The 22965-nt window shown below is 43.1% G+C and overlaps 1 protein-coding gene across 1 annotated transcript in view; it reads right to left on the bottom strand.

Annotated features, from left to right (window-relative positions):
* LOC133158562 (adhesion G protein-coupled receptor A3) overlaps window positions 1-22965 on the bottom strand; it is a 66730-nt gene that overhangs the window by 33081 nt on the left and 10684 nt on the right. Inside the window, exons 3-12 of the mRNA XM_061285834.1 lie at window positions 22021-22092; window positions 20725-20796; window positions 20438-20509; window positions 19718-19881; window positions 16527-16740; window positions 13136-13300; window positions 10938-11157; window positions 10696-10845; window positions 9630-9791; window positions 9191-9400 (exon numbers count right to left, since the gene is read on the bottom strand). Coding sequence (XP_061141818.1) covers window positions 9191-9400; window positions 9630-9791; window positions 10696-10845; window positions 10938-11157; window positions 13136-13300; window positions 16527-16740; window positions 19718-19881; window positions 20438-20509; window positions 20725-20796; window positions 22021-22092 — 1501 coding nt within the window. The remainder of the gene's footprint in view (window positions 1-9190; window positions 9401-9629; window positions 9792-10695; window positions 10846-10937; window positions 11158-13135; window positions 13301-16526; window positions 16741-19717; window positions 19882-20437; window positions 20510-20724; window positions 20797-22020; window positions 22093-22965) is intronic.

Here is a 22965-nt window from a genome sequence, read left to right as displayed (position 1 = left end):
TTCAACCATTGCGTCTGCTCTAAACTGAGCGCTCGTAAAGGTTTATGATGCATAAAAAAAAGTAAAAGTCACAAACCTATTGGGCATCAACTACACAGTATAATACACAAATGGTCTCATTGGCCATCAGTAGTATGAAAATAGATATCATCGGCAAACAGCAAATACTAGTGATACTCCAAATACGCCTGACTGGCTGAAGTGACGTTACAGTAGCCAGCTATCTTATGTCATCATATAAAAAAAAGAAAAGAAAAGAAAAGCGGGAGGCAGTTTGAATGCAGAGTGAGTCCACTAACAAGATGAGCCCAACTGCTGGCAAAAGCAACAGATGATCCCCTCCTCTCCTCTTTAGGATTCCCCGCGTAGACCACTGTGTCAAGAGCTCCAGTATGGATTAGCCAGGCTGCGACTTGCTTATGCTCTTCAGAACAACAGAGTGCTGTGCCACAATGGATTACACAGCTGGGGAAATTGTTACACACTTTAACGCCACTGAAAGAGGCTTGAATGGAAACAGCAGGTAGACGGACGGACCGACGGCCGGACGGACGGACGGACGTCATGCATCATCATTAGGTTCTCTGGTAGGATTGGGGCTGCTTTCTTTCTCGCAAGTAACCACATATTTTCAACTCAACATTTGGGATTCATGTTCAAACTTGACTAACAAAGCATTTTAGAAAAGTCAACCAGCTGTGTCAGCGTTTTTGGTAGAAACAAAAGGATTACCTAGAAAAGAATTTACCAATAGGAGTCAAGCAAATTTCTCAATCAGAACTGGTTTGCAATTTGGGAAAAAAAAAAAAAACCACTGATGGCGGCTATCTCTTTACTTCTTCACCACCACCACTTTTGTTTGTTGTTCTTCAATGCCTTGAAGTTTACATTTGAATCTGATTCATACTAAATGTGTTTTCCTCAATTCATCTTTAGAATTCTGCCAGGGTATGTTAACTTAAAGGCACAAGTGCGTGCATGCATGCTCCTGACTCCGAGGAACATGAATAATTAACTGCAAGAGCTGTGTTTAATGCAGCATGGAGTTCAAATAGGGAAGTCATTAATTCGGTGGGTGGGGGAGGAAAGGAAAAAAAAAAAAAAAAGGTGTCAATCAGGGGGTCCTGATTTAAGCACATGTGCATGGATTCCTCTCTGTAAAATCGCTCATTCAAAAAAGCCCTCACAAAGGCTTTCTGTTGTTTTTTTTTTTTTTTAAGAAAAAAGACGAGATGCAAGAATTTATGCCCACCCCAGAAACCACACCAAGCTGAGAAACATATCTATTTTTTGAAACTATTTTTTGGGTGCTCTATATAACTTCATATAACGAAAACAGCGCAATACACAGTGTTCTTCCTTTTGTCTAAAATGTGAACTTTTCATCCTATTTTGTCAAAAAGCATGCCTGTAAACTGGGACGGTGTGGCTTTATTGAGCTATCTATAAATACTGATAAATATTACATGATTGTGCTTTTCCGTTGTAGCTACAGTCATCTTGCATTGCTTGACACAGCGGTCTGAAATCTAGTTTCTGAAAATGGAATGGATAACATCGAGACAGTGGGCAACGAAAAGGGAGTTAGTTATCGGCGCAAAGCAGCCAGCATCCGTCAGAATCTACAAGTGATAGGAATGAAAGGACCCATTCAACGAAGACGGCACAAGTTGTTATCGTTGAGAACAGTGGAGCTCCCAATTGTGCCATCATAACATCAGATAATATTTGTATTGAGAATGTAGTCATTGTAATAACAAATGTCCCTAGAGGGACATAAATAGGAGGAAATCAATTTTGCAACAATAGCAGGACTGTAAATTAGAGGAAAAGCTCATTAAAATCTTATAAAGCCATTAAGTATGCTTCCAGACATTTTATTGAGCTCACTTTTATAAATGATTGTAGATAAAAATACTGGGTCCAACAATTGCAGACTACAAATTCTCCGAGGTGTGAGTGTGAACAATTGTTTGTGCTTTGAAACTTGCCTGCTGACTATCCCATCTCATAACCCATCTCTTGCTGACAGAGAAGAATATGGGCATAGTAAAATGGTAATGGCTAAAATAATAAGAAAAAATAATTGGGTGAATTCCTCTTTTACACACACACACAAACACAAAGACACAAGTACTTTGTATAATAAATGAATGCATCGCGCTACAATTGAGTAAGAACAAAATGAGAACATCCAGCAGCAAATGAATGCAGGCTTGCTTCGTTAAAAGAGTCTAACATGAGTGAGCCCAGGCAATTTGAGTAAATGATGATATTTCAACAAAAGGTTCAGCATGTCCTGCACATGGGAAAAAGATGGACAAAACGTGCCTACTCCTCCGCCAAGGCAAATGTATCTTTGTCACTCACTCATGGTAACAGGCAGCCGTCCGTCCGTCCGTCCGTCCGTCCGTCCCTTGAGCCTTCTGGCTTTGAGTCATTGATGGAACTATTTGTCTTCCTCATTACTCGACCCACAGTATCATCTTGTTCTCAGCGTAGGATGGGATTTGCTAAAGGCTTGCACGTGCTAAAGTAGCCACAAGCACACAAACATCTGACCGTCAGTTCATCTGGAGAGGACTCTGTTGTAGACGCAATTAGATTCATTTAGCATATGCAATTGGATTCATCTGATATTAAAAATGGGATGCTTGATCTTGCGTCTTTCAAGGGACACTGTGTGAACGGTTTTCATTTTTCAATGTCGAGTCATTTTGAAAAGCCACTATCAATTTCGAGAATATGCACGTTCTATCATCCATTTTTTTACATCATCGTGGGTCTAGTAGTCTCTACTTCTAGGACGTGGCTTTTATGCTCACATTTCCAGATTTCTTTGCACATGTAGTGCCTTCTCAGATGTTGCACATTTCTGAAAAGAGGCTGTCGCCATTACTATTTTACCCACTTTTAAGCGCATTCTGTAACAATGCACACGGAATTTCATGCCTACTATTCATAAATCAGGCACTTAGTCCGAGCATTTTTCAACTCAAGCTGCTAGATAGATCCACCTGTCTGCCTCACAGCCCTCTTTTGTCACATACCACCATCAAATAGTAACATTTTCCATTTTTTGTCACCTTCTTGTTTTATGACTTTACAAATGAGTATTCGTTACCTCTCGCCGCCGTGTTCTGCAGAGCCGGCGACACCCTATTTGACAGCAACAGAGCACAATTTAAGGAAGTCTTTGTCTCGGACACGATTGATATGAATTATGTTAATAAAGGGGGGCCCCCCCCTGCATAATGGCAGATGTACCTTCCGAATACATTTAGAAGCATGCGTACAAGCAAGTCACAAGCACTTGCAGCCAACTCCCTTTTGATTCAAATGAAGTGACAAATACTCTTAACGCCCAGTAGCGTTTTAATCAGACAGCAGTTTAACACCCATGTAATTAACTCGAGCTTGCGTCTAGCTTGTCAAATCCAAACAACGTCATCATCTGCGGACACGTGCCCTCTGGTCAATATGTAAATGCACAAGTTACTAATCCGACTTTTCTTCAGAGATAACTGTGCACATTGGCTCCTAACATATTCCAATTAGAGGCAAATTAGCAGCGCATTAAACATTCATCTTCATAAAGTGGCATGTTTACTGAATAGAGATAAACTAGGTCATATTTGGTTGTTTCAGATGCCTGTGTTGACTGTGCGGCGGCAGCTGCTGGCTCAATTCCGCTGCAACGCTGTCCCCAGATAGAAACTTAACCTGGAGGCCAGCTGATGCATACGCACATCACACACACCTTAATGTAAAAAAAGGACATCTAGTACCACCAGCCCTCAAGTGGGAAAATAAGTACATAAACACACCCACATGGTGCAATTAAAAGGCAGTGAAGCTCTGTGGAGCAGAGAAAGGCTGTCTGAGAAGAAAGAGGTGTGGAGAGGGAGGACGCACTACTTGCTCAGCCTACAGGCTTCTACTAATTACCTGTCAATGGTGAGGAAGTGGTAAATATTCTTCCCTTCCATGAACCATACAATCTGCAAAGCAGGTCAAGAATAGTGCCAACTGACTTGGGAAATAGACATAGACAAAATAATAATAATAATAATAAAAATCAACCAGTCACACACACGTGCGGGAATGGTATCTAAGAGCATATTTTGGTCCAGTTCATGAATGAACCTCAAATTGATCACAGGTCTGCAGTCAGTGCACTTTGATTACCGACGAGCAGTAAGGGAAAAGTGAGATGCTGGAAAAAGACATTGCTCAAGGTCATCAGACCACCCCAAAACCCCAAATCATTTCTTTCTGATCCATCCGTGAAGGTTTTGCAGTGCAGCGTTCACAGCATGTTGTGCAAGCGAGTATTAGGGCTGATTGAAGAGTTAAAGGAGTGCAGCTACTTTGTATGACTAGAGCGCATTTATTGATGCAGCCGAGATACAAATAAATGCATCTCATGCAGCGATCACACCCTTAGCAGAAAAAAAGCCTTTCTAGTGGAGTCAATATTCTTTTCACGTTTTGTCTACTGCCACTGCTGTGCCATTTTATATTCAAGCCAGTTAGAAAAAAAAAGCCATTTGGAAAGGGTTTTACCATTTATCATGATGAGGCAAGGCAGTTCTACACAAAGGCAAACCACAACCGCAATAAATAATGTTTTTCAACTAATACTTGGGAGACGTGTACTGTTTATCACATTGCAAGTGGCTGCAAACGTCGTGGCCGCACTATGTGTATTCAAAGATAGGCCACAGTGTTGTTGTTTTTCTTTTTTTCTTTCAAACTTCTTTAGTACATCGAGTGGGAGCCACCGAGGCCAATGTGCACCGTCCAAAGCAAGGTCTTGTTATTGACTGTTTGATGAAAGCCATTTAAATATACAAGGACACTCGTACAGAAAACGCTAGTGCACTCTGAGATGTTTATGGAGCCGCTGAGCTGAGCTGAGCTGAGCTGAGCTGAGCTGAGCTGAGCTGAGCTGCAAACTCTGAGAACAATTCAAGAGGGATAAAATTCAGTGGCCTCCACTGAGAAAAGCTGTCCAGATTCAAAACAGAAATCCTTAAGCAAAAACAATGTAGCTCTGTTGCGTCTACATCCCATCACAATGAAATCCAGTCAGTTTCTCATCCTGAAACGAAGCTATTCCACATTGGCTGGCCAAGCAACATCAGAGCAGAGCTGGAATGAAATTAGGCTAAATCGAGAAGCAAACGTGCGCTTATTGACACATTGGATGTGAAGGTGAACGAGAGGACCTTCCGAAACATGGCTGATGATGAAGCCCATTCTGATCCTAAAGCCTCAATTGGCTCAAAGCCAAAGCTGCGGGCAGCCAAAGGGGGACCAAAATGTTGGCGTACCCTTGTACGCGTAATCATCAAGATTTTTATCTGCGGCAGGGACATCGAACCTTTGACGAGATAGCGTTCCTGCTTCTTGCACAACACAGTTTAGACACCCCATTGTTGTCCTTTATTGTATTCCAAATAATAATAACTCATTAAATTTGTATCAAAAACCCAAAGACGCTTACAGTCACAAATACAATTGTAGTTTTCTACAATATAGTATGAGTGAAACCATAACTAGATCATAGCCTGCACCAAAATGAACTTTGACACAACATAACCAATCGAGTCAATGAACGTGTGCAGACATTGTTCTATTTTTCACTGTACACTGGTGATAGGATAGGATAGGAGTAATTCTGCGCCCCAGCTCTATGCGGTGAAGGCAGAAGCACTCGTATGCTCTATTTGCCGCAAGGACTATGAAGACACATACGTACATGCCTTTGTTCCACCTCAGGAATAACTTGCTATGCAATTACCTGGCTATCAGTGCATGCAAAAACGGAATCCAAAGAAAGTGAAATGGCCCCAACTTTGCCCAGGGCATTGTGAACTGAGGTGAAGACGTGTTTATTCAAGTGAAAATTTCTCATGCCGTGCAATAAATGTATCTTAAGCTATGAAGAAACGGCTAATGAGCTTCAAGGATGACTCCGTGCAGATGACCGACTGGGCTAGGCACGTTCCAGCTGCAGTATTCAATTTGATATCGGGCTCGCTTTTCCATCTTTCCATTTCCATTCAAATCGGCATGTACATTTGATTAACTTTCATGGCTGGTCGACTGGTTAGCATGTCCACCTTGGGGGGATTTGTTCTATTAATCGGGAGAAATCATTCAGTTACGCACACTACCGATTGGTGTTATCAGGAGAAAAAGCAAAGCGCCCAATTTGATAAATAGCAGCTATGCAGGGAAGTAAGCAATTTGTACCAGGTCTCCCCAGTGTTGAGCAAATGACTTTCAATAATGTCATTTGTTAAAGATACTAATTATGATTCCCCCAACAAGTAATTGAATGACTTCTTCATAATTCTAATGAGTTATTAGGGGAAACGATTCAAACACAGCTCTGGTCCTTTACATGGAGTAGAAGCGTATAGACTAGTCATTTCAATTTATCGGACTTGAAACCACAAGCGAGCGGCACAAGCGTTTGTTTGTTTTGACTTGCGTATTATCACCTTTCATTACAATTTCATTTGATTATCACCCGACTTGCCGAAATCGGAAACAGTTTGGAAATGTTTGGTGTATGAACAGCATCCATCTTCTGAATGATGGAAAGAAGTAATATTCTTTGTGTGTCTTGGCATGAAGGAATTGACAATAAAGCTGACTCTGACTCTCTGACTCTGACTCTGAAATAAATGTGACCACCTGAGTCAACCCTGATCACTTCAAATATATGATCATAATTGAAAATGTAGGCAATACATTAGTGAATGAATGAATGAAAATGAAAGCCATTAATCCAATCATTGTGTCTCCCAAGAGACAAAAGCTTTGCAGATTGAGGAACATTTCATTAGCACCTCAATTCCGCTTTATAGTCACCTCTTGGAGTTTCAGCCTCCTATTTTAAAGTCCATCTGGAAACATTAAAGAGGGGACACTGGGAATAATTATTGAGTGTTGCATTGTCCTCACCAAGTGTAACATATAAGCCTGCATGAACATGCGCCGAACGTTGCACAAACAGCCCTGAGGTCAAACGTAGTCAAGTACTTAAGCTGCTGCCAAAGCGCAGACATGACAGTCTCACCACACGAGATTAGAAAAGTGGAATAAGCTCAGTAGCACAAACATGGCCGCTGACTGTGTCTTGGCAGACCAGCACACTAACGCCATCTACTCTCTCATTGAATTACCAAACAATTTGCTGTTCTGCAATTTTCCAGCGATACATTTTCCATCTCTGCTGGTTAAGATATTGCCTGCTGAGACGCTGGTTTTTTTTCACATGCAAGGGCAAAAGGATGGTGTCATCAAGATTGAGCAGATTTAAAGTGACAGGTACACAAGGCCGTACCCAAGAAACAGCCAACTACCAAGTCCCATCCGCGTCACCTGTCACTCACCATTGTATCCTCGGACATGCTCCCCCATACCTCAAAGAACCCCTTGCCCCAAAACCTGCTACCCGAAGCCTCCGCTCGTCCAATTCACACCTTCTCCACGTTCCGAAAACCAAGCTGCGCACCGTGGGCGACCGGGCCTTCTGCCATACAGCGCCTACAGTGTGGAAGTCCCTCCCCGACCACCTAAGAGCACCCCGATCCACTGACTCTTTCAAAACTAGACTTAAAACTCACCTCTTTACATTAGCATTTCCGTAGTTTCTCTCATATCTTGGTTGTCGTCCAGTTGTTTTAAACTTGTCCTTGTTTTTTATCTGCCATGTAGCACTTTGAGATTTCCCCGAATGTAAAGTGCGTTATACATATAATTTATTATTATTATTATTATTATTACCTGTCCCCTAACCTTGCCACAAACTGATTTGTTGTGTCATGTAAAAGCTGAAAAGAGTGTCATCGTTATTTCTGCCTCACAAAAATAAACAAGCCACCCCAAAGACTGAACTGTAATAAATATATCACGTTGTTTTGAAATCAAATGATTCGTGTGCATTTAGAACCTGGCTTTCCTGACATGAGGCTGCGTGCTCAGTCCGCTGCTCTTCACCCTCCTGACGCATGACTGCACTGCAACCTACAGCGACAACCGTATCGTGAAGTTTGCTGACGACACGACTCTGGTGGGTCTCATCACCAAGGGAGACGAGACTCAATACAGGCTGGAGGTTGACCTTCTGACCACGTGGTGCAGGGACAACAACCTCCTGCTGAACGTCGACAAGACCAAGGAGATTGTTGTGGACTTCCGGAAGGGTCGCACCCAACACCTGCCGCTGACCATCGACGGTGCTGTGGTGGAGAGAGTGAGCAGCGCCAAGTTCCTGGGGGTGCACATCAGTGAGGATCTCTCCTGGTCCACCAACACCGCATCACTGGCAAAGAAAGCCCAGCGCCGCCTGTACTTCCTGCGGAAACTCAGGCGAGCGAGCGAGCGCTCCTCCGGCCGTCATGACTGCATTTTACCGCGGCACCATTGAGAGCGTCCTCTCCAGCTGTATTGCTGTTTGGGGTGGCGGCTGCACTGACTACAACTTGAAGGCCCTGCAGCGCATAGTGAACACGGCTGGTAAGATTGCTGGTGCTTCGCTCCCCTCCTTGAAGGACATTTACACCTCTCATCTCACCCGCAAGGCGACCACGATTGTGAGTGATGTGAGTCACCCCGCTCACTCTTTGTTCGAGCTTCTGCCCTCTGGGAAGAGGTACAGAAGCCTGCGCTCCCGCACCACCAGACTCTCAAACAGCTTTGTACTCCAGGCTGTTAGGATCCTGAACTCGCTCCCCCGTTCTGCGTAGCGTCTTGTACTTTTACTGTCTGTACTGTCTGTATGCACACTGGCTCTTATTTGTTGTGTTATCTGTTTATTTATTATTACTCTTATTATTTATTGTTTGTGCCTTTTTGTTTATGATGTTTTTTACTTTTGCGCTATGCTTGCTCGCTCCGTTTTTCTCTTATTTATTGTGTTATCTGTTTATTTATTATTTATTCATCACTCTTACTATTGATTGTTTGAATTTTTGCCTTCTTGTTTTTATATTGTGTCGCGTACTCGTATGTCTATCGTGTTATGTGTCTCGTCACCGTGGGATAGAGAAAAACGTCATTTCGGTCTCTTTGTGTGTTGTGACGTGGAGAGATTGACAATAAAGCTGACTTTGACTTTGACTTTGATGAGGGAGAATTGTGTGGGCAAATAGAGCACATTTTCAAACATTACCATGCTGAGATGACTGGCCGCTGAGCTTCGATTGATCGTGTCACATTTAAAGTTGAGGAACGATTCGCCCATGGCATCGTGTTCTCGTCTCGTATCCTTGTGGCTTTCCGACAGGGTTGACAATGGAGGCCGTTGGAGCGCCGTGCAAGACAGACCAAGAAAGTTGTTGGGACGTATCAGAAAGGCCTCCAGAGCGATGTTTGCGGAGACCTGCCGAAAGAAGTAGCAATGTCAAGAGGCAAGTCGAGGAGAACGTGTTTCAATTCCACTCACCCTTATATTTAAAATATATATTTATTACCCTGATGAAATGGACACAGTATATGAAAATGACGTGCTCAGGTAACAACCAAATCCATGGCTCAGGTTGTAGAACCCAGAAAACAGGTCAGGCGTGACTGGTAGAATGACATGCATGACACGCTATCATATTTCTTACCTTGGAAATGGCCCGATTGTCTCCAGTCAGTGCCAGGTCAGCAATGCGCTCCACACACTGAACAATGCGAGTGCATGCTCTCGCTTCGTTCTGGGCCATCCACAGGATGTGCTCCTCTACCAGCATCATGTTGCTGGCTATCTCTGAAATATAGTCTCCCAGCTGTAGAGACGTAAAGGAATCACGCATTCAGATCTTTGCATAGGCAGAATTTTTTTTCAAGCAGCTGATGGATCATGCACATCAATCAGGTCAACAATTTATAATCTGGGATCACAATTGCGAAGGGAGGAACAGTGGCTTCATTCATTATCGAGCTATTTCATTTAGATTAGTAGCTCCAAAGGGGAGTAATTACTTCCCTGGGATGGCACCTTGCTGTTTACTTGTACTCTACTTCTTATTGTTGCTTCATTGGACTATTTCTCATTAGATGAATATGTGTGGTCTCCACTGCCTCGTTTATTACTTCAAATATCCCCTAATAATAGATTTTCCCCGGTGCTCCGTTGGGGCTAATTGGACACGCGAGAATTCAGCTCAGCGCTCGCTACCTGCTATTCAATGCCATTCGGGGTCTCTGATTGCCTTAGGCCAAAAGATAAGTTCACTTTAAGCAAAACCAAGCGCGCCTTACTTCTTCTAGGGAGATTGTCAATCAGGCAACGGGGCGGAGAGGAAATGGAGAATGCAACAACTGCATTCCTGCGCTCAATTAAGGTGACAAATACCCATTTGGAAGGACTTTTTAGCAAGTCCCAGCTTTCTCCCCCTGAAGATCTTTTTCGATTCACTCAAAAGAAAAGACATTTAAGACAGTTTAGGGTTGAAGTGCTTTCTGAAGTTTGTAAAAAGCACGGAGAAGAAAAGCCGTTTCATTTGGACAAAAACACAAACATTGTACTGGACTTAGAAATCTCCCAAAAATTGTGCAGTCCCGAGACATCCACACATCACCACAATCATCAGAGACATATTATTTAACATCTTCAGAAAGAGCTGAAACACGACACCAACTATTTTGTTCACGAGCACCAATCGTGTTTTTTTTTCTGTTCCCACTTACTTCGTTGCGTTTCTTTACCAGCCTGGTCAGTCTCTCAACTAGGTGGGTAACAAAGATGACATCCATGACATCAGTGAAGTGAGCTGCCCTGCTGGTGAAGGCCACTAATTGCTGGCCCAAAGGCTGCGCATTGCTAGTGTTGACGGTAATCTGTCGGAGGATGGAGCATATTTCGAAAAACATGTCGATTTTTATTTTTTTTTAAACTATCAGTGATGGTGCGTGCCGCTTTTTATCGATACCTGAGTGAGCTCATGTAGCACACGTGTGAGTTCACTGGCATAAGGGCACTGAGTGTAATCCTCTTCATCCCACCGTCCAGTCCGGTCACAGCGCCGCCATGCCTTCTTGTACATATGGCCGGAGGGCACCGGAGCGTTGCCCGAAGGGTGAGGAGCAGAACCAAAAGTGGCAGGAGCGCAAGGTAAAAAAGCCAAGATGCCCGCTAGAGTCTTTGGCCATCTGCAAGTACAATATCATTATGTTCACCAAAAGATCTCTGCGTCTTGACTGCACAAAAATGAAAAACAACGCAACTTAATGCACCCGATGATACATCATATCCTTGTTCTTAGCCATTGACATCATCTGCATACTATTATTTATTTAATATACACCTAAGAAGATAACTAGGACCTTTGTTCATCCAACCGTGTTCCATATGGATTATCCGGTTCAGGGTAAATGGGATCTGGATACCGCCTGAAAGAATCGCATCGCACTACTCCCCACTCAATTATAAGGCACGGACACTCTGAGTGGAAATGAATGCAAGTTAGGTGAGTGAAGCACTACACCACACTGAAAGTGAAATTGAACCCACTCCATCTCCACAGCATCTACAGAAAGTACTGCATGCTTTGATTCAACGTGAAGAGATGGAGTTTCCCGGTACCTCGGGTGGACAGGGACCTGTCCCTATCTGGCAACAACCTCACTCAACAATTGTGCAGGGAACCTGAGCACATGGCTTCCTTCTGCCTGGCGCCAGCACTGAAAGTTCATCTCCTGGGACAGAATCAAAACATGTCGGGAAGTGCACAGCTTCATTCATTGTTGAGTGGCAGGCGTAAGGACCATCCTGCAACCAGTCAACTGCTCTCAGGTTGCCCAAGCATGCCTGTGCTCTGGCTCCCGCTACCTGCTCATAAACGGAATTCAAATGATCCCAAAGTAAAAAAAAAAAAGGGGGCTCGTTTTCCAGCTCATTAAGCCAGTCCGCCAACAGAGGCTGAATGTGTATGCTTATGCAGCCGAGGAGGGCGAGGATGACAGCTACACACTCGAGGATGTGGTGGGCTTTACTGCTAATAGAATCGTGGTGTGCATTTTTTTTCCCCCTGGGAAAAGAGCAAAAGGAACAAATCCTCCCAGATTCATAGCAGTGAAGTAAAGGTCACACACATGAGATTGTTATACGTGTGGGACTTCATCTTTGTATCAATACGAGAGTGAAAATAGCACATTGCTCATTTATGCGCTATATTGGATGCCACTGTTGTCCAACCTGCATTGTCCGATTGTGGCTCAGCCATGACCCAATTAATCAAGAGCGAAAAACAATTAGGAAAGCATACTGTTTCAAATGAACCTTTGTGTGTCATATTCACACACACACACACACACAATACTTTCAGACCACCTTATTAGGAAATTGTTGATAAAGCCCAGGAAATGTCTACTGCCCACCTGCGAGCCACCAGGTCAGATGTAGGGTTAGTTTGCATTGAATTAGCGTTCAATCCAGAAAACAGCTGTAAAGCTGGGATAGGCTCCAGTACGCCCGCGTCCCTCGTGGGAGTCAAATGACCGATGGATGGATGGATGAAGTTTCAAATGTGGTGAGGTCAGATGAAATCATGTTTGACTTGTCGAAGAATATGATACCTTAACAAGATGAATTTTGAGGTCGACTTGGTGAAATGTTCTGCTAATATTCAATTGCCTGCCACAGCACTTTTTGAAGGTAAAGAAAGTGATTTTCTTTTCACTGACCATGTCAGTGATCTAACTTCAAGCCAATAGAGCATACTTCTTAGTTATTGAAGGCAAACACAAAAGAAGCAAAGGCCATGGAACTCATTGAAGCAAAAAAAAAAGGTCTTCAGATTATTCCAAAGCATTCTGGAATTGAAAAACACAAAAAACACATATCTCTTGCCTGGAAATAAGGGTTGCCGAGACTCATCTGTGAGGACTCATGCTTTGGAACCGAAGGGTCACAATTTGACTCCAGCTATGGGCATAAAAGAAAATAATGCTACACACCAAAACTCCATATATAGCTTGATGGAAACGTGGCTGTCCGTAATCCTATTTTTTTATTTATTTGTATTTCTTCTTTTTTTTTTTCTTCCATTCTTTTTGAAATTCTCGGCGCGAGGAACCATCCTAATCAAAACCGTTATGCTGTAGACAGAAGAGTCTCGAGGTGACTCACCTAAACTCTCCCTTGTTGTTAGTGACTCGGTCAGAAGGGCAGTACGGCGCAGACATCTCAAGGACGACCAACTCCATCTGCCGAGAACTGTTGCCGCGGGAACTCGTCACTAAACACTCCCAAGTGCCAGCAAGGCCCACGTCCATGTTAGCGAGGATGACCTCACTGGTGGAGAAATAAAAACAGGGTCATGTCACTTGAATGTTCGGAACATCAGATACGTTAATCTAATTAGAAGTGAGGAGGTAGCGCTTCAATGAGATTTACAAAGGATTTTAGGGTTAACCGTATTTGAGTGATGACGACGTGATTTTTGGGTGGCGATGGATTATTTGAAGGATTTCATGATCAGAATGTGTGGGAAATTCAGATTTACAAGGATTTAAAAAAAAAAAAAAGATCTGAATATGTAGTATATGAACATCCGTTCAGCTGTGGACACCATACAGCTGGGCTTTTCACATTAGGATTTTCCTACATGACTAGAAAAAGGTCAGTCGCACACATTATGAAGAAATCAGTCGTTTGCGAAAAGGTACATTTATCAAGCGCTGACCTAGATACAAAGTAGCACCGCATCGTTATGTGGAAAAAAGACCCGGCGGACTCATAAGGAAGATTTGTGCTTGCCGCCGGCTGATGTTTAACAAACTGAGATAAACTTTCAATTAGTCCTTCTGTGCAATAAACCTTTCAAAGTTGGCCCCGTTTTCAGGGAAGCCTAAACAGACTTTGCAAAGGTACTCCATAAAACGTGAGCCCAAATAATTGCAATAACTTTGATAACTAAACAGAGGACTTTTGGAGTGGAGACCGAGAATGGAGTTCAGTGGCCGATGACTATACTCAGTAATACGACGAGTAACTTGTCATGATACTTCATTCAACCCTAAACACAATCTCTTTTCACAAGGCAAAATGAACATTACAAAAGTAACACGTTACCCCCCAAGGCTGGCAAAGGCATCATATATTTTGCAGTAATATTTCCCAACCATTTTCTTGCTCATTTTGTACAAGATTACGCTGATTAAAAATGGAAGGGATTAAAAGGGATACATCCAAAGTGTCTGCTGCAGCTTGCTTGCCACGGGGCTGTAAAATGTTTGATTGATGAAACATGACTCACAGGATGGTCCCACTGCTACCGCTAGTACAGTTAATACTGCAAATTTGGCCTAGCACCATTACTCGGCAGGAGTCTAGCCGAACCATTGGGGCCTCAGGGGGTCTAGGGCTGTTACGCTCACTGGGAGAAATGCAATCAAATCATCTTAACACGACTGCAGCGGCAAATAATGCACTGTAATTACGTGACGCAGCGCAAGCAGGGACCTGAAGGCCAAACAATGACTAAACAAAAACATCACACTTTAGCATTAATCGCCAAAAAACGACACGATGCTTTGACGTCTCGTGTGGCTGCTTAGCCCAAAGCGGCACGACTTGAACGGAATAGGCTGAAAGGGGTCGAGTTCACCTTCAAAGAGGTCACTTGGCTCAGACTTTGGCATCACTGCTTGCACTGCCGCAGCCAGTGTGACGAATCCAGACGCAGGCCTTAAGCCACGTACTAAATCTTGTGTACTCAGTCTTTCCCCTCTGATGGGACATGCAAGCATGCGAAGCTTAATGACTCAGAGGACATTGATCCAAGGTGACAAACATCAACAGGGGCCGCTGCGACTCATCAATTGTTCACCGTGGTTGAACAAGCGTGCAAAATGACCATGTGTTAAAGAACAAGTCCACGGAGATTCAAGTGTTGACTTAATGAAGAAAGGAAGTCCGGCCTGTAACTAACACCGCGCAACATTCTCAGGTGCAACACTAAGCAAAGGTGAGGCTGATATTGGTCTTGGTCCTGTAAGACACGCAAAAGACATGGAAAGGTCTTTTGCTCCTGCGAGACAATTTGCAGATGGGAAACATTTCAGGTTCCAAGAAGAACATGGGCTTCACTTGGGGGAACAAACTGCATCATTTGTATCGAAATACAGGTCATTCTTAGTAGGACCTTGGAGAATAATAAATAATTCACCAAGTCCGATGTATCTACCATAACGAAATTGCCTGCCTACAAATTTGGCTTTGTTGAAGCACACATACAGTGCTAGATAAAGTTATTCCATTTTTTTTTCCAACTGTTCATCAGCTGGGATGACTGAGCGCCTTCTGATTCCCTGTCTGGTTTGTTACCTTCCCTTGTCTCCTTCCTTTTCAGGAAAGGAGCCAAAGGAATGTTACCTGCGCTGTGGGACGGATGAAAAGCTTTGGCTGGCAAGCGTCCACCGTGTGCGTGCTTCCACCTTATTTGTCATCACATTGAGGCAGCTGGTGACAAGTTGGGAGCATGTCTGGCACAGCAACTCTCTCAATCCTCTGGCCGTGTTGACAGGATTGGAAATCAAATAGAAGCAATATCAAAGGATGCATGATTTGTGATGTCCTGCTTTTCCCGCCACTCCGGCCGGGCCAGTACAAGTTGTGAATTTGAAATTTTACATCACTGCAAGATTTGTAATCACAAGACCAAATTGTGAATTTCGAGCTAGTAGTGGAAAACAAATTTGGGAGGGAAATGATACAAAAAATAAAAGTCATTTCAAGGCACATCAACACGATATTCACTTTAGAGGAGGAAATGAATCCAATTGCTTGTAAGCGGCAGGAATATCCGAAAAACACGTGTCCATTTTCGACTTAACTTTGTAGCAACAATTATGTTCCAGCATCTGTGATCAGCAAGAGCTACGGGTGGGTTGCGAGGCCAAGCTCTCTCGGGATTGGCTGCAGATTGCTCGGGGACCCTGGCCCACTGCCAAGTCAATTCTTTCCTGCGCTTTCAGATCCTTATCCAAGGCACCAATAACTAAAGTTAAATCCCAGCTACTTTAGATGATTGAGAGATATAGGAGGACGCTAGGTGTGTGTGTGCGTGTGTTCTTTACATACATTACCTGTGAGCTGCAAATCAGTTTTACGATGTGTACTGGATTGTGTTTTACATTCAAAATGGGTATATTAAATGAGCTTTGTGGCTCATCAAGTCATTACGCCTCGCTACTTATACTGCAGTAAAAGCCGAGAGGAACGTAGACGACTCGTGAACGTCGCTTCATCATAGTGAGCTGTTAACACCTCATGATTCACGTCTTTGCAGTGTCCACCACTTTCACAGACGTCATGAATAAATGTAGACTGTCCGTTGCATTGCTATGGAACATTTAAGGCTCTATTTTCTTTTTTCAAATGACATCATGTCCGCAATTGGTTTCGCCTCGGAAATGCACCTCAGGAAACTGCTGAGCAGACTCAATGGCTGCTACAGCGATGAGATTTCCAAGCAAACTTTTCAAATGTCATCCGCTATCTGTGCTGTTGGTTGTACCTGGTCAGCAGACAACAGTCATGAAGCAAGGTCTCTTCCACGTAGACGCCTCGGTCCTCTTGCGTGGCGACAGTGTGGCCGTTGTGATGCCACTGCAGCTCAAACGAAGCGTCCAAGTAAGTGACAGTGCACTGAAGAGGCAGACGGTCTCCCTGGAAAACCAGCTGCCTCTGGGAAGGGATCAAATGAAAGAGGGGTACCTCCAGAGCTCCATCTAGGAAAGGAAGAGAGGAGAAAATAGCAATGGAAGCATATCACACATCTCTTTGCCCCATCGCTAATGCATTCATGTAGTGCATGAGCTTAAGTTGGGCATCCTTGTGATGAAATGGAAATGAAGACTTGCTGTGGAGAATATGTCTGGGGACAGAATTTGGACAAATGCAGCATCAGAAGCATTATTCTAATCCATCCTTGCCTCACAGCACGCAAAAATCAAGACACCGTGGCCACAAAATAGCCTTCCGTCAAGGTCACCCTCATCCCCTGTCATTCTCACATGATGTTGCTGCAAGAGAAGAAGAGCAGCTGATAAAAGAGAACAGCCTTAAGCACTCCTCTAGACTCTCCTTGACTCCAACCATGTACGTACGTAACAATGGAAGGCCGTCATCAATACCAATTGACTTTGGAGTCGTTCTAGTATTTTGCAAGCATGCTCCCTCTTTTGATAACTATGATAAGGATTAGATATTAAGATGCATACTAGCATGAGTTTGATAGACATATTTAACAAAAAATGCAAGTGCAGCATATACCGTGATATTTTTGTGTTCTCCGACCATTGACTGTCCGTTTTATTTATGAACCAGGATTAGCCTGAAGCTCCGCCAGCAAATGGTACCACCTTGGGAATTATTTCAGAGGGTGTTCAATACAAGGCTCGACATTTCCTTGGACACGCTCCAAAGAGCAACACAGTCATTGCCTGCACTTGTATGCAATGAGTTTTGGCCCTTGCTGCTACGGCATCCGTTGATAGGCCATTTGACGTATGCTTCATAAAAGTTGTCTATACGGCAAAACACTTGTTTAAAAGAGACTTTCAGAAGCATTCCGAAATATTTGCAGCAGTATTTAGCAAAACCATTTCGCTATTATAGAATAATAGTATGATTTGGGGACATCTGTTTATATACCAAGTGTGAGGGAATTTCTGAGAACAAACATTTGTGAAGTCAAGGCTCTCAAGGCAATCAAATCAAAGTCTTCTCTTTCTTTTTCTCTCTCTCTCTGTTCCTCTGGCTCTCACCCTCAAACTCGACTGACACTTTATGTAACACATCATGGGGCATCCTTGGTGATGATATTTCTGTACAATTATTTTACCGCCCTCTGTTGCAACGTTCCATTGTCCATACAGTATCTTGGACTTTGTGTAATAGCGGTTAAGGCTAGTAACAGAGTGCACAACCAACCATTTGGAGTGAGCCAAATGCTGCTACTTTTGAAGCCTTGTATTCTTGCGTCGGACACTGCCGAAGCAAAACACAATGATTGGTTGGTTGCAAGTGAGGTTGTGTCAAGGAGAGACAACAAAATCGGACCTAGTGCTCTTTGTGGGAGCATAAAAGCATATCAGTGTGCCTTTTGTCTATGGAGGAATCATTCAGTCTGACAGGCAAACGTTGTTATTATACAGCTAAAGAGTTCCCTCTGGAGCATGACTGATGAGATTGTTTATACTACATTTAGAAATGAAAAGTCTGCAGTGATAAACTGGTCACTATTTTACCACACTTGAATGTGCATGCTGAAAAGATGTCAAATTCATGTTTAGCTGATCCATCCATCCATCCACATCTATCATATCTGCATATCCTCTTCAGGCTGAAGTACCCAGAGAGAATCTGGGCAAGCGTGGGGAAAATGTGGAAACTTCACACAGGAAGAAATCAAATGATGAGATTTAAACAAAGGTCAGAAGTGCGGGCTGTTGGCCTACGTGAAACCCTGGAGAAAATTGCTACAGTCATATTTTTCATGATGTCCATTTTTACATTGATTGATTCAAACATACTATCTGGAGGGCTTTTAATCGTTGACGTTCTACTATATTGTGGCAATGATTGATAGAGGGTAAAAGGGTTTTGTTTGTTGTTGCCCCACTCAACCCGCTCCACGCACTTTCTAATTTGACATTGGCGGTGGTTAGTAACACGCAATTTCCTCAGCTCTCACATTCCACTGATAGAAAGTACAACTTATCCCATAAGGCCACGCTTCTACAGAGCGAGACGTGGCTCATAACACAGGGGACCTGTGGGATAGATATGGGAATATTACCATCAACTGCTCGGCTGCCAGCCTCGGGTGTGAAGCAACAGAGTGAAACAACTTCTTCAACAATTTTGCTTGTCTAACGTGTAGCTGAAATAAAACCATCTTAAGATCAGAAAAGCGGCCATTAGTGGGATGTCTCACTGTCAGCTTCATACTGTTGGCAGTACACAACATATTTGGGCATGGTTACTCTTCATTCTCCTGATTGTCAAGGGCTTTATGCTGCCCGAGGCATTTATTCAGCAGTTTCTCACCGGAATCCATTCTTGCTCTGAGTTCCCAGCCAACCTCCTTCCTTTTTTAATGTACAGTTTCGGGACACTGGCGTTTTTTCAACATTATGCCCAAGTCTGACGCCATTGGAAAAATGCATCATCGGACGGACAACCACGTCGCTCAACGGAAGTACCGGGCCGAACAATATCGTGAGCTAAGAAAAGAGATGAAAGTTGAGTGACCCCTTTTCTCTTCTGGGTCCAGCCATGCAAGTGAGAGATGATGTGCCGTTGAGCCACGATTTGACCGAGCAGATGGCACGAGCAGAAGGACCAGCGGGTGAAGACGGTCAGGCTCAAGAGTTGGTGAAGGCCAGGCAACGTTACCAAATGTTGGGCTTTATGCTTTGGCAATTGTTGCCAAAGCACAATGTTTGATTGGAGTGGCACTTCAAAGTGGATTCCCCCCCTCACACTTATTATTGCGTCGCAAAGAGGGCTTGATTATTCTAGGATGCTAGTTAAGTTTAATGATGTAGGCTAAATTATTTTCATGATGCAAATGACCCTTTTAGCAGCGCCTGTACAGTTAATGGTTTCACGACGATGACAATTTGACTCTGGAATTTCCATTATTTTCTAATGGAAAAGCAGTTTGCTAGCGTAGTGGACAATCAGAACGGAGGCGCTTACCACACGTGAGCTGCTGTCCTCGGAGATTGCGAAACTCCAGGCCGTGGAGGTGGGTGGGAAACGCGCATGCCGTGTCATTGCCAATCCTCACGGAGTTGCTCCGGGCCCACGAGAGAAGCCATTTCAGCTGACAGTCACAGAATAAAGTATCTGTCCTGAAGTGTCTGGTGAAAACGGCAAAATGCAGTTACAAACCTGTAAGTCAAAAATAATAGTTCATATTACACTCTTTCTTATAAGAGTGCATCAATTGTTAATGCCGAGTTGTGGTCCGCATTCTTAAGCAGCATCAAAATAGCCTCCTGGCTCTACAAATAACTACAATTTATTTTGACATTCATTTTCTAAAAAACATTTGACATATTGTAACTGACTGTGGAAAACAGTTCTTTTGCAGGTCATCTGAAATGTTGTGAAAAAATATATATCGAGCGGGGGTGTTTCTCTTGAAAAATTGTGGGCTGCTGTGTTTGTAATGAGCAGAATAATGCCGCCCAGAGGAATAGTTGGTACTTAAACTGCATACTAAATGAGATGAAATTGAATCAACTATGCTTGCAGCCAAGCAGTGCATACTATTTCACCTCAATTACTTCAACAAGAAATTCCATACAATCTATTGACTGAGTATTCTGATTGCATTCATCCTTAATAAACATATGTCAATATTAGGTGAATGACCCAGATTTTTAGATCTCATTTCTTATCCAATTGTCTTACAGTACTCTTAGAGCCACGAGGTGTGAGAAGAGTCCAACTGTCAACGTGGAGAAGATATTCCCAGATAAATTCCTGCAAGCAGAAAAACACACTTTTCAGCCACATCGGAGAAATAGTTCTACAATAGCCATCGATCTGTCCGTCTTCTTAGATCCTCAGCAGAGAAGCCTTCCCTCCTCAATTCCTCTCCAGCCGCCCCGAGGAACACAGTTTAATGCCAAGTTTGAGAATAATAATAACAGCGATGCAATCTCAACATCATTATCACCAATAGAAAGACAACTTACAATTTGAAAAGATTGCCCAGATCTAGAAACATTTCAGGGGAGAGGCAACCTATTCTGTTGTTGGACAGGTCCCTGGAATGACAAAAGAAGGCCATCGGAAAACACATTGGCAAAATATGTACGTGTTGTGTTCAACATTTCCTTGTGCCCTTCCGCTATGCATTTTCTGCTTCTTTCCCTCAAACGCCAGCTTAAGCAGTTGGGCCTTGTGTGGAACAGAGCACTGTGCTTCTGTCGTCTAAAAATACATGATTTTATGCCCATCCCTGTGGAGGTGCCAAATGTTAAGTCCAGTTTCAAAGCAAAGGAGCAACACTGTTTTTTAATAATAATAATAATAATAATAATAATAATAATCCTTGCCCATATCGACCTCAAATATGTATGCAGGAAGAGGGGGGGTTGCACATCTATGGATGTGTGCCCTCTTGCTCTGTAATTAAAGAGCCGCTTTGCTGGAGCAGCTGTGGGAAACTAAGCAGAGCATTCACATAATCACCAGTTGGGGAACGCTTAAATGAACACTTTGCTTCTCCCTGAATTCAGAAACACAAAGGCAAGCATGCGCGTGCGTACACCACACACACAATAACCAACTACCAACCACAATAACCAATATTATTCATGAAATAACCAATATGCACAATTTTCTTGTGCCATCTCAGAGATGATCCTTTCACAGTATCTTCATTCTAACTAATTACTTCCACATCTGTCCTAGCTAGGCATCTAAAATAAAAGCAGCCAATGTGTGCGTATGTGTGTGTGCGTAAAATATTCCAAAGAAGCGACTTCAAACCGATCCATGTTCACACAGACTTGCAAAAAAGACACTTGGGAAGAAACACTACCAGCATGACCGACTCTTGAAAACCTTTGCCAGCATAATCTTGTTGGTGGGTGCTTATCATTTTGGAAATATATATATATATATAATATAGTATGCTCCTAAACATGAGTGGTAGAGTCCATCATGCACAATAGAGCTGGCCAATTTGTGTAATTTCCATTCTCTCAGACTTAAAAACATTCAAATTGACAAAGACTCGTAATGTGCCGAGGTGAACGTGTCCAAGGAACTGCAGACAGGCCAAATGCAGCCTGCAAGCTATACGGTATAAAACCTGTGGATAAGATCTTTCCACATTTTCATGCACGGAAAATGATTTGCTTGCATGAAACTGCAGTTCATTTTGACATAGGACTCCATATATATATTGTTGTAATCGCCAAAGGCCAAATGAGTTCTTCCCTGGGCTCCTGGAGAAGACCGTGACGAGACTCTATAATACTTACAGTTTCCTCAGAATCAGCAGACCACGGAAGGCCCAGGGCTCGACTCTGCTTATCAGATTATTCCTCAGATCCCTGAAGAGGACAAACAAGAAGGAGTCAGGGCAAACGCTACAAAAGTAGAGACTCTGAACACATGCTTTCCATGCAAATAGGACTTCACACAAATCATAGTACAGGTTATTGGGATACTAAAAAAACAAAAAAAAAACAAAGATGAAGAATAAAATGTTCAAAGAAACTTTGAGGAATATCAAACCTTGCCCATACATCTTATTCATATTTCTTTTGTGGCTAAAACTGAATGATTGCCTTTTGTGCAGGTAGTGTGGATTTATGTACTTCCCAATCAGTGACCCAACATATGTTCTGTGACCAATCCAGTCTGAATTTGAACAGGCTAAGATTATATAAAAATTGGATGGATGGATGGGTTAAAAAAGGCAAATAAAGGAAAGAATAATATTCTGTATAGCCACTAAGTATAAAAATACAGAATTCCATCAGAGCTATTATTCTGGTTTTCAATCTATAAAAAAAAAAAGTACACTCTTGCTATTACTAACCATTTCCTGTTTCCGTAACACCCTGACCACATCCCGGCGAGAAGGAACACACATCGTGGTTTTACTCAAGGACTCTGCGTCAACCACCACCATCACCCAATGTAAAAAATCCAAACGCAGAACAGTGGCGCTTACATTAAAGAAAATGCATCAGAGCTGGCCTCATGACATGCGTATATATGGTAGCCTCTTAGTCCAGTCAGGTCCATGAACAGGTACCGCTCATCTTTGCTCCATTCTAAATTGTCTTTGATCATGTGCAACATCCAGCTAAAGAGCAAATGGAGGCTGGGGGCCCAGAAGTCATCCATTGTGCCTGCAGCACCTTCTTTCATCTGGACCTGTGTTACCAGCCCTGGGCTGCTTTGCTGAATTAGCAGAT

Source organism: Syngnathus typhle, linkage group LG8 (genome assembly GCF_033458585.1).
Source record: "Syngnathus typhle isolate RoL2023-S1 ecotype Sweden linkage group LG8, RoL_Styp_1.0, whole genome shotgun sequence".
Lineage (NCBI taxonomy): Eukaryota > Metazoa > Chordata > Actinopteri > Syngnathiformes > Syngnathidae > Syngnathus > Syngnathus typhle.
This window is presented reverse-complemented; position numbering and strand designations above follow the sequence as displayed.